The sequence below is a fragment of the Sphaeramia orbicularis genome, chromosome 6 (assembly GCF_902148855.1).
Source record: "Sphaeramia orbicularis chromosome 6, fSphaOr1.1, whole genome shotgun sequence".
Taxonomy (NCBI): Eukaryota; Metazoa; Chordata; class Actinopteri; order Kurtiformes; family Apogonidae; genus Sphaeramia; species Sphaeramia orbicularis.
In genome coordinates, this window is record NC_043962.1 from 29,346,938 (window position 1) to 29,365,789 (window position 18,852).

At 38.0% G+C, this 18,852-nt stretch overlaps 1 protein-coding gene across 1 annotated transcript; it reads left to right on the forward strand.

The window, feature by feature from the left end:
• Positions 1-5,629: 5,629 nt before the first annotated feature.
• ctsh (cathepsin H) lies at positions 5,630-12,993 on the forward strand. The gene is made up of 12 exons (XM_030135592.1): positions 5,630-5,833; positions 6,007-6,038; positions 6,244-6,349; positions 6,440-6,510; positions 6,589-6,693; positions 9,323-9,409; positions 9,541-9,596; positions 9,700-9,781; positions 9,885-9,953; positions 10,064-10,170; positions 12,472-12,597; positions 12,686-12,993. Exons 1-12 carry the CDS (start codon positions 5,767-5,769, stop codon positions 12,753-12,755), a joined length of 978 nt encoding a protein of 325 aa, XP_029991452.1. The 5' UTR covers positions 5,630-5,766; the 3' UTR covers positions 12,756-12,993.
• Positions 12,994-18,852: the final 5,859 nt, after the last annotated feature.

Here is an 18,852-nt window from a genome sequence, read left to right on the forward strand (position 1 = left end):
AGGAAGGAATACGAACTGGCACAGGACAGGGGAAAACACAGGGCTTATATACACAGAAGGGAGGGAAGACAATGAGACACAGGTGGAACAAATCAGGGCGGAGACAGGTAATCAACACAGGTGAAACAATCAGGGAGAGGAAGCAAAGACACCAGACATGACACAAGAGGAGGATTAACAAAATAAAACAGGAAATGACACACAAGACAGACAAAACATACAAGAGTCCAAGTACTGATATGACACACATATGCCATAACTCAGCCATATATTGCTGGTGCCTCCATATCTATTATGCATAACCTTAATCATACCACAGTTAAGCCTAAAGGTTTTCATAATGCCAAAAGAAAGCCAAGAAGGCCAAATGTATGCCATAATACTGCCAAAATATTTGCTATCTGGGTACCGTCTTTGTACATCTTCCTAAGCTGATTAATCAGTCCCTCCAGGAATCTGCGATGTTGCGATCGCAACTATTAACGCAAATTCAACCAATCACCGCGAATTCTGTGCGGTGCAACAATTCTGTCCAATCACCATGAATTTTCCGCAAATTTGACTCATCACCTTAGCCCCCTTTCGCCCACCCCTGTCTACGTGACACGTACATCATCACGTTCACTTCCTTGTTGACGGTTGAGAAGATGAAGACATGTGCGGTTCAAAACACTCATATTTACCGACAAATATCACTGCCAAAGTTCATGCAAGTCAGTTTCCAGATGTGTTACACAAAAGCGGAAGTATACTGTTCTGCACTGCCTGCAATATTGTGGTGGAACACAAACGAAAGTGGCCACTCCACAGACACTTTTCAAGGGCCTTCCTAATCTGAATGACAAATGGCATGGAATAACGAATGACCTAACCCTAACCCCTAACCCCTAACCCTAGAGGTCATTCGTTATTCCATGCCATTTGTCATTCGGATTAGTCAAGCCCCTTTTCAACCGCAAAACATGCAAGGAGAACGACTGAAATTGGAAGAGGAAAGACGAGACAAGTCCCAGTGACAGAGGCTGTTGGATCCAGAACAACAGCAGGAGCTAAAAGGGTCAAGGTTAGCACAGATATACTCTATAAGGCAATAGAAGAGAAGAAGAAAGAACCTGTGGAGGCATGCTTTCCTTTCTGTGGACTGTGTGTGTGTGTGTGTGTGTGTGTGTGTGTGCGTGCATGTGTGTGTGTGCGTGAGGGAGTGCGAGCGCAAGTCTATGTGTGGAGTTAAAAAACGAGCTCACAAACAAAAGTAGTCATTAAACTTGGTGTTAATATTAATGTTTACTCTTATGTGTTAGATGGAAAGCAACCCCAGTTTGGCTGCCCTGTGTGTGTGTGTGTGTGTGTGTGTGTGTGTGTGTGTGTGTGTGTGTGTGTGTGTGTGTCTGTGTGCATGTAACCCATCTAATCCTAACCCTAAATATACTACTATATCATTGAGGAAGCAAAAGTCATGTGTTGTGTTGTATAAATGTGAGATGGGGGTGGGATTTAATAAGTTTTCTTCTTCCCACTCCTTTTGGAGCAGTACATACTGAATTTATTTTGTTATTACTAGTGTACATGGCAACTGTTATTTTGTCTTGATCATCTTTATTAATGAATTTGCTCTGATATTAGTTCCTTGTACACAAAAAATGTCAAAATTTTTCTTATGCTCAAAACAAATAAATGAATGAATGAAAAAAAGCCTGTTTTGTTTAAAATCATGGCTTCCTGGTGCTTTTTAAGGCTAAAAACTCAAAAAAGACTGTTCTAGGTAATTTGCAAATGCCCATGTTCCTGTGACTTTAATAAAAAAGCCTCAAATCATCGGAACTTTCACCGTGATTTTTTGGAAAAGCTGCCGCAAAATCAGGCATTTTAGGCCGCAACAATCAAAAAAAAAAAAATCCTGTGAAATCCTGGAGGGATTGATTAATGTTTGTACTTTGCTTGAGTTTCACATCAAACCATTCCATGATTTCACACATTAAATGCGAGTGACTGTAATTAACCCTCAAAGACCAAAACAACAACTGATGACCAAAAGCATCTACTGATCAGCTGAACAGTTCTCCAGGGGCATCATGTGGTTCTTATCTGGATGTTCAGAGGCCCACCCTAAACATAGAAACACTATCATTTCCTGCATCGCTCATTCGCCAGTAAAAATGACAGTGGCTGCAGCTGCTTTTATATTCAGTTAATGAGATATTTTGCTGAAATAGTCACTTTTTCTTCAATTTTCTCTATTTTGATGTAATAACCTTTGAATTTACTCTGAGCTTTTATGAACATCTACACAACCAGCAGGGGTGCGATAAGGGGAAGAAAAGTTATGGTGATTTTAATTTCCCATGACTGATAGAGGCCTGAGAAAATAAAACATTTTCAGTCTTTTTATGAAAATTATAATCCATCACTATAAAATAATGTTTGCTTCACAAGATACTAATGAACATATGTGTTCCTTACATTATTTTTGTTTTATTTTTGGCAAAAATAATAAAATCCAGTTGGTTCAGCAATATAGATGATGAGGACAGCATATGAGAGAAGAGAAAAGGGCAGACAAGGTCTATTTAAATTTATTTTCATCCATTTGTATGTGTATATTAATGTAAAAAAAATCTATCACCGCTACTTTCGTGGCAGTTCCAAAATAGTTTTTTTTCTATATTTGACTTTTCTTAAGTGATTTATTACCATTTATTATAATATTAACTTCTGTATTTTGTGTTTTTTCTGTGAAAATCAGGTAGTTTCCTATATTTAATTCACTGATCATATAAATGTTTATAAAAGCTGAGATTAAAGTTGAAGGATAATATATCAGAAACAGAGAAAACTGAAGAAAAAGTGACTTTTGTTGCAAATATATCATTAATTGAACATAAACCCAGCGTGTCCATCCACTGCCATTGATCCAACTCCATGGGTTTTACTGGTGAATCAATGTTATAGAAGATGACAGTGTTTCCACGTTCACTGTGGAGCCTCAGAACATCCAAATGATGACCATGAAAAAATGACAAACTGCATTTTACACCAATTATTTACATGTATTGATAGGATTAATGGATCAACAGGTATAAAACATTTATATCAGATGGTTGGTGGCTGTTTGGATCTTAATGGGTTAAAAATATATTATTAACTATTACTTCTAAGGTTTATGTGGTTTGTGGCATTGTAGTGGTTGTCACTCCCTCCAAGAAATACACCACGCCAAAGTTCTTCATTACTGATAGGTTTATTCATCGGAGCTTAACACCGGTAAATCCACTGTTGAACTAAGCAACACACATATAAGTACACAATAAAAAACACATACACATTGACTGAAATCAATATGTGCGACACAATATAACATAAATAAATGTACCTCGCTGGCTGCACAAAACCAAGAGGGGGTGAAAACGGCAAACACAAACTCCTTCAGGGAAATGAACGATGCAAAATCCTTTTTGAAGTATAGAAAGATAAATAACTGTTTGTCTTATTGAAGTCATACTATCTGACAGAAGTCATTCATACACTGTAAAAAAAATCCTGTTGTTTTTACAGAAAAAAACTGGCAGCTGTGGTTTCCAGAATAATACTGTAAAAAACACATCCAACTGTAAACATATTTAAAGAGTAACATGTAGATTTAACATTTTAAACATGTAGATTTAAATGGTAAATGGACTGCACTTATTTAGTGCATTTTTACACCTTCATGGTGTCGAAAGCACTTTCCAAAACCACCAGGTCCAACTGGGAGCAATTTAGGGTTTAGTGTCTTCCATGGACACTTGGACATATGGACAGTCGGAGCCAGGATTCAAACCATCAACCCTTTAGTTATTGGACAACCCGTTCTACCAACTCTACCAACCTATTAATTTACCAATTTAAAATGTTACGTTGTTAAATGTTTACTTTTTTTATAACTCATATACATATATATATATATATATATATATATATATATATATATACTGAACAAAAATATAAATGCACGACTTTTGTTTTTGCTCCCATTTTTCATGAGCTGAACTGAAAGATCTAAAACTTTTTCTGTGTACACACAAGGTTTATTTCTCTCAAATATTGCTCAGAAATCTGTCTAAATGTGTGTTAGTGAACACTTCTCCTTTGCTGAGATAATCCATCCACCTCACAGGTGTGGCATATCAAGATGCTGATTAGACAGCATGATTTTTGCACAGGTGTGCCTTAGGCTGCCCACAGTAAAAAGCCACTCTAAAATGTGCAGTTTTATCACACAGCACAATACCACAGATGTCACAAGTTTTGAGGGAATATGCAGTTGGCATGCTGACTTCAGGAATCTCCACCAGAGCTTTTGCCTGTGAATTGAATGTTCATTTCTCTGCCATAAGCCATCTCCAAAGGTGTTTCAGAGAATTCATGAAGAAGACTGTGCGAGGAAAATGGTGGTCACACCAAATACTGACTGGTTTTCTGACCCCCCTGGACCACCCAATACAGTAAAAGTGCACATTTTAGAGTGGCCTTTTATTGTGGCCAGCCTAAATCACACCTGTGCAATAATCATGCTGTCTAATCAGCATATTGATATGCCACACCTGTGAGGTGGATGGATTATCTCAGCAAAGGACAAAGGAGAAGTGCTCACTAACACAGATTTAGACAAATTTATGAACAATATTTGAGAGAAATAGGTCTTTTGTGTACATAGAAAAAGTTTTTGATCTTTGCGTTCAGCTCATGAAAAATGGGAGCAAAAACAAAAGTCGTGCATTTATATTTTGTTCAGTGTATATAAAGCAAATACGCTGTTATTTCAGCATTATGGTCTTGCAATTTAAACGGTACCACATTGCTTTTCAATGTACAGTTTTATTTTGGAAAAACAACAGAAATACATAATTTCTACATACAGATCTGGTTTTGTTCAAATACTCTTCCTGTAAAAACTACAGCTATATTTGATTTAATCGTTAACACAAAAATATTTTCAAATAAACAACTTTGCATTGTATTATCACTTACAGTTTTTTATGTTGCAATTTTACAACTTTTTGGTGTTAATTCTAAGTCATTTTTTACAGTGTACCATCTGATAAGCGTAGCAAAAAACGTCTCACGGTCTTCATGGGGGTCAAAATGCTGTGACAACTAAAAGTGTCCCTGTGCAACACCAACTGTGAACAAAGTTCTTACCCATTAAACAAAGTCACAAAAATAAATTATATAAATAAAACATGTAAACAAACATAAAATTACATAAATGAACATCAATGACTTTTATGGCAGTTAAAGTGGTGGGGCCCAAAGAGATATTTTTGTAGGGGCCCCAAATCCCTGGAGACACCCCTGCTCATAACAATGAACAGTACGGATCAAAATACATTGATTTGAATGGGTTTCAATGGCACGTATTTGAGTGTAACTTTTGTGTATTTTAGATTTACTGTAGGAGCTGAGCTGGAAATAAGGAAATGAAATAAAAATACACAATCTTGCCAAAATTCATGTGGTATGCATGAACACAAAGGCAAAATTATACCAAAATCAAAAAGCGTGTAAAGGCGCACAACAACAGTACCTGAAGGGTTAATCAGTTGTTTCCGTTGCGTTTTATTATTCAAGTGTTGTGATGCAGTGTGTAACCTGACACGGTGTGATTCATGGTTATTTCTTTTCATTCGGGGAATTTGACGGGGCGGCTCTCCAACTCGTGACTTCTCCTCCTACATCTGTTCACTTCACTGTCCAACATTTACCATCCAACCTGAAGACGCGCACATCATGAAGGCTTTAGTGTTGTTTGCGTTAGTGTCCGCAGCCTCAGCTTTTCACCTCACACAACAACATGGTAAGTTTGGTCTGTCGCGGTCATCTGGATAAAACAGACGCTTATGGAGCTCCTTTAAACTTTCACTTTCAGATTCTGTCGTGGCGGGGTTTTTTTTGTGTGTGTGTGTGTTTGTGTAATTGGTATTGCTCAAAAACAATATGAAAGTCTCTTATAATATAAATTGTTTTCAGATGAATTTCACTTCAAGTCATGGATGGCACAGGTGCGTAAAACTCTGGCACCAACACTTGTTAATAGTGTTCTAATAAGGAAGTTAAAAATCCACTTCACTGTGGCAGTGAAGTGGATTTCCTGCATGAAATAATCAAGAACCTGATCACTAACCACATACTGTAGCTCCTAACTGTATGAATATGACTGACAGTGTTATTCATATGATAAAACTGATATTTCTTCTATTTGCACAGTACAATAAAGTGTACAGCATGCAGGAGTACAATGAAAGACTGCAGATTTTCACTGCCAACAAGAGAAAGGTCGACAAACACAATGCAGGAAATCACTCCTTCACAAGTAGGATCCATTGATGTTATTTTCCTGTTCATTACACCTTTGTGGTAAATTATTTAGAGCTTGTTATCTAGATGTTTTCTCCTTCTGCAGTGGCTCTGAACCAGTTTTCAGACATGACGTTCAGTGAATTTAAGAAGTCTTACCTCTGGACTGAGCCACAGGTAATGCCATCCACAAAGGGAGTAAATGATCTACATATATGAGATCCTGCATGACATGCTTTTGTGTTTCTGTAACAGAACTGCTCCGCTACCAAAGGGACCTACATCAGCAGAAATGGACCTTATCCAGACTCCATCGACTGGAGGAAGAAAGGGAATTATGTGACAGATGTGAAAAATCAGGTGACATTTTAATACTGTGGCGCATGTTTTTTTTTTAAGATACTGATAGCAAGTACCAGATATCGTCATCATCATAAAACAAAATCAAAATAAAATAAAATATATCAAATAAAATAGCATAAAAAATGTAATAAAACAAAGATATAATAAAAAAAAAGAAAGAAAGAAAATAACAAAATAGTATCAAATATCTCTTATGGGATTCAGTAATTTTATGCACAGCACTTTGTGATTTTTATCTGTGAAAAGCACTTTATAAATAAACTTTTCTTTACTTGCTAGTAATTAAGAAGTAAAATCCAGTGGAAACATTAAGTGAAGTGAAACTCCAGTTGAAACACAAGTGAAAGTAATAACATGAATAATTATAACAAAAGTAGATGACTGAATCTTAATGTCAGCTATGAGGCCGACTTGTTCTTTTCTTGTTGTATAAAAGCAAAACAATTGTTGATCATCTGACAAAACACTTGTACTTCGATATAATTATGAAGACAAGAAATTACTGTGACAAAGTGATTGATTGATTGATTGATTTATGTATTTATTTCAAATATGAATGTCAAAAAGAAGAAAAATAAGCAAACAAAACATTTAACATAAGACATAAGACATAGAATACATATTCAAAAAGGAGTGATAGTAGTAGAACTTATAAACTCCCACCCCTTCTCCTTAAATAATTAAGAACAATAATAACATTCCCACTCTAAACATATCTGTCCTCTAATGGCTGATACTTATTGTTACCTCCATCAAGGAGGTTATGTTTTTGCCGGTGTTGGTTTGTCTGTCTGTCTGTCTGTCTGTCTGTCTGTCTGTCTGTCTGTCTGTCTGTCTGTCTGTCTGTCTGTCTGTCTGTTTGTTTGTCTGTCTGTCTGTTTGTCTGTCTGTCTGTGTGCAAGATAACTCAAAAAGTTACGGACGGATTTGGATGAAAATTTCAGGAAATGTTGATACTGGCACAGGGAACAAATGATTACAGTTTGGTGGTGATCGGGGGGGAGGGGGCACTGATCTGCCTTGGCGGAGGTCTGCGCTTTCTGAGTGCTTCTACTTAAATAATTTTTTTTATGGCTTTCTATTTTTACAAACAAATATAATATAATTTAGATAAACACACAATTCAATAACACATATAGATGTGCATACATATACATACACAAATATATATGTATATATATATATACACACACACACACATGCATATACATATACACATACCACATACTTGTGCTTCTTTGTAACACCCAGTGATACCCAACACCTCCCTCATCCCTGTACCTCTTGAAAATGGTGTCTTTGTACCTCCTTTTGTTTTATCCTTTTATTTTCCTTTTATTTTTTTTATTTATTCTTGATAGATTAAGTGGAACTAGGACTCAGTATGTAATCATTGCACCAGGTTAAAGGTGATTACTGATGTGTATAAATGGAATTAAAAAGAGGAATATCTCTGAAAATAAAATTCTGTCATGACGGAGTAAAAGGATGGACTCAAACACATGGCACTGAAGGGAGTAACGTGGTTTACTAATATAAAATAAACAAAAAACAAGAATAACAAAAAAACTTGAGGGTGGAAACAGCTAGAGTCCAGAAGAGGCTATGGAGAAGTGCTGACAGCAACAGCAGCAGTGACGACAGTTGTAGCAATGATCCAGCACCACACCACACAGGAGCCACTTATAAAGGCTCCTAATTGAGATCTGCTCCAGGTGCGGAGCCAGCAGGTGACGATGATAATCAGTCTGAGGGAGGGGTCCGTGGTTATGCAGGAGTGCCCCATGACAAATGATGGCAATTTCATGGGCAACAGTGTATTTGTACGCAGCTATAGGGGAGCAGGTGGATAACATATTATCATCTTAATGCTCATTTGCATTTATTAGTTATAGAATAACTTGGCAATAAACATAAATGACAGAATTTAAAAAAAAAAAAAAAACAAGATAAAGACACAAGATGAATGTGACAAATCTTACATCTGCTAAATTGATTTCAACCATTTATTATAGACTTACAAGTTTCTATTATTTTTTTTTTTACACTATTCTTACTTTGTACATTTCAGATGCAATTAATAGGGCGTCAGAAAACAAAATTAGTTGTAAAAAACATAATATATTTATTTTTTATATATTCGTGTCAAGGATGAAATGAAAAATATTGTGGTTAAAAATGCAGGTTAAGAAAAGAATGAGAAAAGGCATAATTTGTTACTGGAGGACATGACAAGACTTTATTACTTTTGTGAAATTTTTCAAAATTTTTTATTGTCATGTACAAAATCCAGGTCAGTGAAGTTACCATATTTGGTTCCATGCCCGTAGCCTAAGTGGCAAAAAAAATCTAAGAAGTATATTTTAAAAAGTACAAGAACAATTAATGTATTTTGAAAGGCACATGTATTTTAGAACATTAGAACATCACTTTAAGAACATTACAATAACTGTCAACTGTTACTGTCTTGTAATTGTATGGAAATTACCAAAAATAGTCACTTGCTCGATAAAGGGTTAAATATAAATGTTTCCTGCACACACATTTTCATGCATACACCAGTTCAGTTAAAGCTTTTTTTGTGTGTGGACGTTGTAACCAGTCTGTTTAATTGTTTTTATGTAAGGGTCCTTGTGGTAGTTGCTGGACGTTTTCTACAACTGGATGTTTGGAGTCTGTCACTGCTATCTCCACTGGGAAACTAGTACCACTGGTGACTTCCTTTTACTTCTCTATCAAATTTTGTCTTTTTTCTGTCACTGCTCACTTAAGTCAAAGACAAATTTTAAAAAGTTTTAAAGCTATTTCTCTTTGTTTCTCTTTGTTTTTTTTCACTCGTATTAGTCAGAACAGCAGCTGGTGGACTGCGCTCAGGACTTCAACAACCACGGCTGTAACGGGTCAGACCCATTTATATTTCCTTCCCTTTTTTGCTAGTTTCCCTTTGTTTACTGTGTGCATTCCTGCAGACAAATTTCAACATAATCTTAATTACTGTTGCAGCGGCCTTCCCAGTCAAGCATTTGAATACATCATGTACAACAAGGGACTGATGACAGAGACGGATTACCCATACACAGCAATGGTGATTAAAGCATCTGTTAACCTGCAGCCAATGAACAACAATAACTTTAACATGACTTATTTAATCATTCATTTCATTCACTGTTTGACTTCTGTTTAATCAGGATGGTATTTGCAAGTATAAACCAGAACAGGCAGCTGCTTTTGTGAAGAAGGTGGTGAACATAACAGCAGTAAGAAAATGTCAATACTTCTATTTTTTTTTTTTTTTTTTTTTTTTTTTGCAGGAGTGATTTTTTAAATTCACTTCTGATGATGATGGACTTCTCATTTTACATTGCAGTATGATGAGATGGGCATGGTGGATGCAGTTGCTACACATAATCCGGTCAGTTTTGCCTTCGAGGTGGTCAGTGATTTCATGTTTTACGACAAGGGTGTGTACACCAGGTAAGACACACAATTAGTAATGAATGCTCTCCCAAATAGGTGTTTCATTTATAGATCTGTTACACACAAACACACAAAACACAGGGGAATATAGGTAGGCAAACGGAGCACTAAATGGGTTGTAGAAATGACACATTATGAATAATCCTAGTCTTTTTATCCCCCTTGCATTTAATGGGTGTTATTATGTCTTGTCTGTTTTCCATCATTTGGTTTCAGTTATTGCAGATAGGTGTTCTATACTGTATATGTGTTGCTGACTGACTAAAGGTGCAGTTTTTAAAAAACTATTTGACTCTGCCATCAATCGGATAAGTCATTAAATCTAAGACATATAAGATATTTCAACCTCTCATGATCCTTAAATGCAAAAATTCATGGGAAGGAATGCTTCTCGGACCAAAAAAGAGAGTTATTGGCAGTCTGCATGTGCTTTTGTACACTCCAGTTCCATTAATATGTGCCTTCGACTAATCCAGTTTAAATGGTTGATGCGAGTTTATATTACGCCAGTAGATCTCAACTGGTATAATAGGAATATACCTGATGTATGCTCCAAATGTTCAGAATGCAAAGGAACACTGGTTCACTGTATGCAGTATTGTTGACAAACTGCATTGTTCTGGAGGGAAATCAGGGAAATAATTGAAAAAATTATTTCTAAACAAGTCATGTTAGACCCAAAGTTATTTCTGTTTGGCATATATCCAGACAAACGTAAATATACAACAAATGAACAGATTTTTATAGACTTCAGTCTACTTGTTGCTAAAAAATGCATTTCATTATTTTGGAAAAGAACTCATAGACCAACTGTTAGTCAGTGGATACGGTAGATGCTTTCTACCACTCACTTTCTTCCACTAGAAAAAATTTCCTGTATTCTTAAGGGCAAACAGGAGTTATTTGAACATGTTTGGAATTCTTTCATTGTGTATGCTAAGAATCTAAATTTATTGGAGGACAATGCAAACAATTGGAAAAAAAGTTACCACTGTGGCTTCTAAAGGTGGATGCTCAGATTTCTGTGTTTTGTATAATTTTGTTTTGTTTTGGGGTTTTTTGTAAACATAATGTTTGTGATTGTAGTCAACAGGTTGCATGGATCTGATATATGCACTGTTTGTTAAAATTATAAAAATTTGATTAAAAACATTTTGGCAAAAGAAAAAAAAAGAGAGTTTGTTCTAGGTGCTCCTTGGAAAAAGGGATTCGTAAAGTAGATATCAAACTGGAAGAAAACTCCAAGGCACTCTCTTTAAACATTAAAATGCCTTTATTAACATGACACGGTCATATCTAGACCTAAAAAACACTTCTACGCGTTTTGGCTTCAAGTCTTCATCAGGAAGTCAAACCGGAGCCTGGAAAGCTGTAGGTTCCTATATAGTAGGATCTGACCAATAGGAACTTATCAACTGGGCATGAAGATAATGTCCTGCAGAGATCCTTGTTTATGCTTATTATTACCTCCGCCAAGGAGGTTATGTTTTTGCCAGGGTTTGTTTGTTTGTTTGTTTGTTTGTCTGTTTGTTTGTTTGTCTGTCCGTTAGTGTGCAACATAACTCAAAAAGTTATGGACAGATTTGGATGCAATTTTCAGGGTTTGTTGGAAATGGGATAAGGAAGAAATGATTAAATTTTGGTGGTGATCGGGGGTGGGGGGTGGGGGGGGGGCACTGATCAGCCTTGGCGGAGGTCTGCGCTCTCCGAGTGCTTCTAGTTATGTTTGTTACCTCCGCCAAGGAGGTTATGTTTTTGCCAGGGTTTGTTTGTTTGTTTGTTTGTCTGTCCGTTAGTGTGCAACATAACTCAAAAAGTTATGGACAGATTTGGATGAAATTTTCAGGGTTTGTTGGAAATGGGATAAGGAAGAAATGATTAAATTTTGGTGGTGATCGGGGGTGGGGGGGCCCACGGGGGGCGCCACTGATCAGCCTTGGCGGAGGTCTGCGCTCTCCGAGTGCTTCTAGTTAAATTGTAATTCATGTTTTAAGTGCAAGTTAATACAAGCAACAGTGATTATATTGTAAAAATGTCCACACAAACTGCTGCTATCATTTTATTATATTGCTTTTATATTGTTGTTAGTTATGACAGCTGTTATGGGCTAAAGTTTAAAACAGATCCTGTGCTCATTTCTGACTGACATGATAAACAGCTTTACAGACTTTCTGCATTGTGCAATGAAACCAAGCCTTTTTTGTTAGTGAAGCTGTTAATGTTTAGTTCGTCATTTCTTATCAAAACAGTCATGTGTGTATAAAGCCTGATGTATCACACTTCTCTTCCTGCTTTCAGCACTAAATGCCACAAGACCACAGACAAGGTGAACCATGCAGTGTTAGCTGTGGGTTATGGAATGGAGAATGGAACTCCTTACTGGATAGTTAAAAACTCCTGGGGTGATGGCTGGGGCATCAACGGGTAAGATTTCAGTTAAATCACACAGAAGAAATGTTGGTGAAGCCACACCAATAGGAGAACAATGACAATAATTATGTGTCTTTCACAGATACTTCCTCATTGAACGTGGGAAGAACATATGTGGACTCGCTGCCTGCTCCTCTTTTCCTGTGGTTTAATCGTCTGCACCAAAGGGCATAAAAGAGAACATAATCCAAATATTTTGTTGATTTGGGTGATTTTTACGTGACATTTCCTTCTCTGAATCCATATGTACTACATTTTTGCAAAAGAATGATGAGTGTGTGCACCTAAAGTGATAAACAATAACAATCATTCAAAACATTATTGTGTCTTATATACTTATTCTGTTCATTACAGCCAAATGGAACAATAAAGTCTGTGTTCAAACACTTTCATTTTGAGCTGGTTTTAAATGTATAAAAGACTTTGGGGTTTGTTGTCAGATTTAATGACAAAACCCTGATGGTATTTATAACTGCTAAAAAAAAAGTGATATATGTAGAGAGTGGAAAGGATCTATATTTTACTGAGTTACAGCAGAAGTGAATGATTACTGTAACAGTGGGTGATTTTTGGGTGAATTAAATATAGTCAAGTTTAAGGATGTATTAACTGGATTTTTTAGGTTAAGGCAAAAATGTGGCAACCAATGTGTTTAAAATAATGACAACAAATTATGTTTTGTCATTAAGTAACACATTAATCAGTTTCTCCAGGATTTCGTGGGACTTTTTTTTTTTTATTGTTGCGGCCTAAAATGCCTGATTTTGTAGCAGCTTTTCTTAAAAATTGCAGTGAAAGCAATATGATGATTTGAGGCTTCTTTTATTAAAGTCACAGGAAAATGGGCATTTGCAAATTACCGAGAACAGTCTATTTAATTTTTAGCCTTAAAAAGCACCAGGAAGCACTAATTTTAAACAAAACAGGCTTTTTTTCATTCATTCATTTATTTGTTTTGAGCAGCCAATGAGAGCGCAGCGTCACAGAACGCCAGCCAATGAGAGTGCAGTGTTGCAGAACGTCAACCAATCAGAGTGCAGCGTCACAGAATGCCAGCCAATGAGAGCGTAGCGTCGCAGAACATCAGCCAATGAGAGCGTAGCATCACAGAACATCAACCAATTAGAGTGCAGCGTCACAGAACGCCAGCCAATGAGAGCGTAGCGTCACAGAACATCAACCAATCAGAGTGCAGCATCACAGAACGCCAGCCAATGAGAGCGTAGCATCACAGAACATCAACCAATCAGAGTGCAGCGTCACAGAACACCAGCCAATGAGAGCGCAACGTCACAAAACACCAGCCAATGAGAGGGTAGCGTCAAAGAACGCCAGCCAATCAGAGCACAGTGTCACAGAACGTCATCCAATGACAGCGCAGCGTCACAGAACGCCAGCCAATCAGAGCGTAGCGTCACAGAACGCCAGCCAATCAGAGCGCAGCGTCACAGAACGCCAGCCAATGAGAGCGTAGCGTCACAGAACATCAACCAATCAGAGCGCAGCGTCACAGAATGCCAGCCAATCAGAGCGCAGCGTAACAGAGCGCAGTGTCACAGAACGCCAGCCAATCAGAGCGCACCGTCACAGAACGCCAGTCAATCAGAGCGCAGAGTCACAGAACGCCACCCAATGAGAGCGCAGCATCACAGAACGCCAGCCAATCAGAGCACAGCGTCACAGAACGCCAGCCAATGACAGTGCAGCGTCACAGAACGCCAGCCAATGAGAGCACAGCGTCACAGAACGCCAGCCAATCAGAGTGCAGCGTCACAGAACGCCAGCCAATGAGAGCGCAGTGTCACAGAACATCAACCAATCAGAGCACAGCGTCACAGAACGCCAGCCAATCAGAGCGCAGCGTCACAGAACGCCAGCCAATCAGAGCATAGGGTCACCCAACCTGAGGGCCTGATCCTTAGTCTTTATTAGCTTACGGCTGACAGACCGTAAGCTATTGTCGTCAAGCGGGATCCGTCTGCGTCGTCTGTTACAAAAATTTCAATCGTCTTCTTCTCCGAAACTACAATTCCGATTGACTTCAAACTTGGTATACTGTATGTCAAACAAAGCTGTTCTATTTTTTTGTCATCACTGAAACAAGATGAGTTACGGTCCATAGGGACAGCCTGTTTTCAGCCATATACACTACATTTTCACGAACAATGGAGACAGACTTCCTCTCTCTACTGGCCACATGGTGAGTATGATGAGAGATATGTACAACAAATAAGGATATATACTGTATATATTTCCTTATTTGTTGTACATATCTCTCATCATAGCGGTAGCTTTTGTATATTTCAGTAGTTCTAATAGTACTTAAGCTGGGTATATGTGTATTTAATATGTTATGCTGGAGCTTTTGGCACATACCTAAAGTTTGTTTGTTTTTAGTATTTTGTGTGTTTTTGCTGCTAAATAGAACAGAGCTGCTAAACTGATCTATTCTATTCTATTCTATTCTATTCTATTCTATTGTATTCTATTCTATACACACATGCAGCAGAAAAAATAAATCCCAGTGTTTGTTACTGACCTCAGCTAAAAGTTTTCCTCAGATTGACAAAACAGTTTAGTGCTCCCTACCAGTCTGCCATCGCACTAATCACAGCGTCTCCATGCAGAGCCACATCTATCTGAGCCGAGTGCCCTGATAAATGTTTTTGCTTAATTCTTTTGCATAATCAAAGCTAATCAACTTTCATATTATTTCCACCTTCTTAATCACTTTAATCATTGACGAGGCAGGGTGGGCCCGAGAGGGAAATGTGACTGAACGACTCAGTGAAGAGAAAAACATGAACTGCTTCATAATGTGTCAATGACAGGCGACGGGCGAGTGACCTCACCGGGGCACCGAGGAGAGGGGGTTTATCAGGGCATCGAGATCATGTCATTAGTGGATGGGAAGACGACCACAGACCATAACTGACACCAAGCCCGGATTAACCATATGGGCAACTGGGCAACTGCCCAGGGGCCCGCGACCTCTGAAGCGCCCTGGGTAGCTCGGGCATAACAAAAATATCTGGTTATCTTTTGCTTGTAAATGAAACTGTCCGCTGGAGCCATTCCACTGCACAGAAACCCTGCTCCTGCTGTCTGTGACCGTGAGCTGAGACCCTCTCCTCATTGGTCAGTCCAAAAAGCGAATCAGCGGTGATGCAAATCAACGTGCGTGCACTGAGCGGGATGTGAGACGTTAAGAACTACGTGACATATGCAGCGTACGCAAATCAAAACATTGCAAACATGGAGAAGCAGCTACGTGGGAGCACCAAACGAAAATTAAAAAAGGAGAGGGACATTAAAAAAGCTGAAAATTTAAAGAACATACCTAAAATAGGTAATTTCTTTACTGAAATTGTCGGTTTTCCATTTGTTTATAGAATTTAGTATATGTAATATTTAGTATTAAAATGTTTAACCCTTGCCTTGACATGCTTTGAATTGTGATGTGTTTTCTGTTTAAAAGTTAAACTGGGACCAAAATGTTTATTTTAGCAGATTATACTACATTATATTTATTTTTTCCTTGTGGTGGCTCCATGAAAATGTTGAGATATGTTTCTTGTTGAGAGAAAGCAGATTTCAAGATGTTTACATTGCACTTACTTTAACTCTCTTGTTGAATTCTGAGGTGACAAGGGGATTTCTGTTTAAAATTCATATCTGATTCTATCAGACTATGTTTGTGTTTTGTCTGTGGGCTTTTTCTGACGATTCAATACATTTGTGTTGGCAAAAATTGTTTTTAAATAAATACTGGATACTTTGGAAATGGTTTCTTATTTATTTTTTGTAAAAATGGGGGACACTTCCCTCTCTTTCTAATGTAGTGGATCAATTTTAGATTATACTGATGCTAATGTGTTTTGTTTTCATATCATCATATGCAAGTGAGCGACCTTGACAAGAGACTATAGTGGTGCACTTGTAGTTCTACGAGCATTTACACATTTGTACATCAAAATGCATTTGATGATAGTTAGGTATTGAAGTATGGGGTATATTTACATATATTCCTGGAATTTATTCTGTATTTTGCCAGATTATAGGTGTAGTCTCATGACGGTGGAGTGAGTGAACAGACTCAAAAACAGAATTATAAATTATATTATCTTCCTCTCCGTGTCAAACCAAATTCCTGAACAACCATGCTGATTGGTTGTTTAACAGGTCAATGCTGGGACATCCTTTGCAAATGACATTTACGAAGACAGATGATCTTAAGGAATGAGCCTAATGGACTTAAAAAAATACTTCCTCAGCTATTGTCATCTGTTCTTCATCAAGAGCCATTTCCTCAGCCATAGTAAATTGAGGACTCATAAACTGGTGTTTACAACTAGTCGACTTTGTCCTCTCAACATCTGTTTTTATCATGTTGCTTATCCCGAGGTGAAGATGAACCCAGAAACGAACAAAGGACTGAATGACAAAAATCACTATATGTGCCATGTTAATAATGTATTACATTATGTGTTAATGTTGATTAACTCAGCACGTTAACTCTTTTATGCACGTAATACTTAAGCCATTTGCCTGACCTGTGGTTTCACATATGTGTGTCCTGATCATGTTCACGGTGAATTATGTGAAAGTAAGAGTATCACTGCTTATAGCATGTCTGAATAATCATGCTATTATTTTACTGACACTTAAGTGAGGTTACAGGTGATGTATAAAGTTTAAGTGATCTTATTTAAGGATCTTATCTAAGGATGCAAAGTTTTCTTACAAGGCTGCCCACAGTCCTCTCCCCCTCTGTCTTCCCAAGAGGGAAGAGAGACATGATACTTTTGACTATGCATGAGGAGGCGTTTTCCCGCCGAAAACAGACAAAGAAGGCAACGCCCCAAGGCATCGATAACTCATCTATATTCACGAGGAAGGTGTGGCAAGTTGGTTTTTGGACAGAACTATAAAAATGAATGAAACCAACTTTTCTCCAGAGTCTTTTCCACCTCTCCCAGGCTCTCACAGAGCAGAGCTATCTCCACCTCTTCCGAGCTCTCACCTATACAGAGAGCTTTTTCCACCCTCGCTGCTCTCACCTACGCAAAGAACTTTTCAGCAGAGTCCTGTCCATCTTCTGGGCCCTCACCTACAAAAAGAGTCTTTTCCACCTCTCCAGGGCTCTCACCTACGCAAAGAGAAGAGCTTTCTCCACCTCTTCTGAGCTCTCACCTACGCAAAGAGCTTTTTCCAAGGAGTCTTGACCATCTCCTTGGCTCTCAGAGCTGTTCCATCTTCTAAGCTCTCCAAAGAGCTTTACCATCTTCGCTGTTCTCCACTTCTCCTGGCGAGCTTTCCAGAACCAGCCGCCAGAGCCAGCTGTGAACCTCCTCCAGCCAGCAGAACTTCAGAGCTTCAGAACTTCAGAACTCCAGACCTTCAGGCCTCCAGCGCAAGCACGTCGCTTCACAGCCTGTTCCTGCTTCGAACTACGTCAGAAGACTTCATCCATCCGCCGTCAAGGCCGTGCCAGTTGCTGCATCCGCACCGCAACAACTTGTAAGAAAACTTGCTCCTGATTTATCTGAGTTGGTGTTATTCCAAGTTAAGTAGGCTTACCTCAACGTAACCTCACTAACATTATAATCTCTTGAATATAGCTATCTGCCAACTTAATTTACATATTCTCCTGTCCATAATCTCCTGCTCCTTTTGTTGTATTTGTCTCTTGTCTTTATGTTAGTTGTGTGTCTTAGTTTAGTTAATAAATTGTTTGTATGTATATAAATTCTGCTGTGTCAGTTGTGCTTTGTGTACTGTTATTCACACATGGGTTCATCTGTGCAGTCAACGAACTATCACCTTTGCAAGATTTACAAATTATTGTTTTGGGGTTGATTTAGGTTTAAGCTTAGTTATAAATCTATAATTAAATTAATCAATGAATCAACACTCAATTAATCAATAAATTGGTATCCTATTCTTGCTACATAGGGATCCTGGGGTTGTGATGATGGGGCCCTTGAATGTTGTTGCCCAGGGTATAATGAAGTGTTAATCTGGCCCTGACTGACACACACACACTTTTGGGTCATTTCAGTCCACTTGCGCTTATTTATTTATTTATTTGTTTGTTTGTTTGTTTGTTTGACAAGATTCAAGGCACAAAATCGGACAAATTAGAGATGGTAAATCACTCTAATCGATTAACCTGTAATCACGTGCAACCATATAAACGTTGGAAATGATCACATTGATTCTGCTCCAGGTTTAGCACTAATTATACAG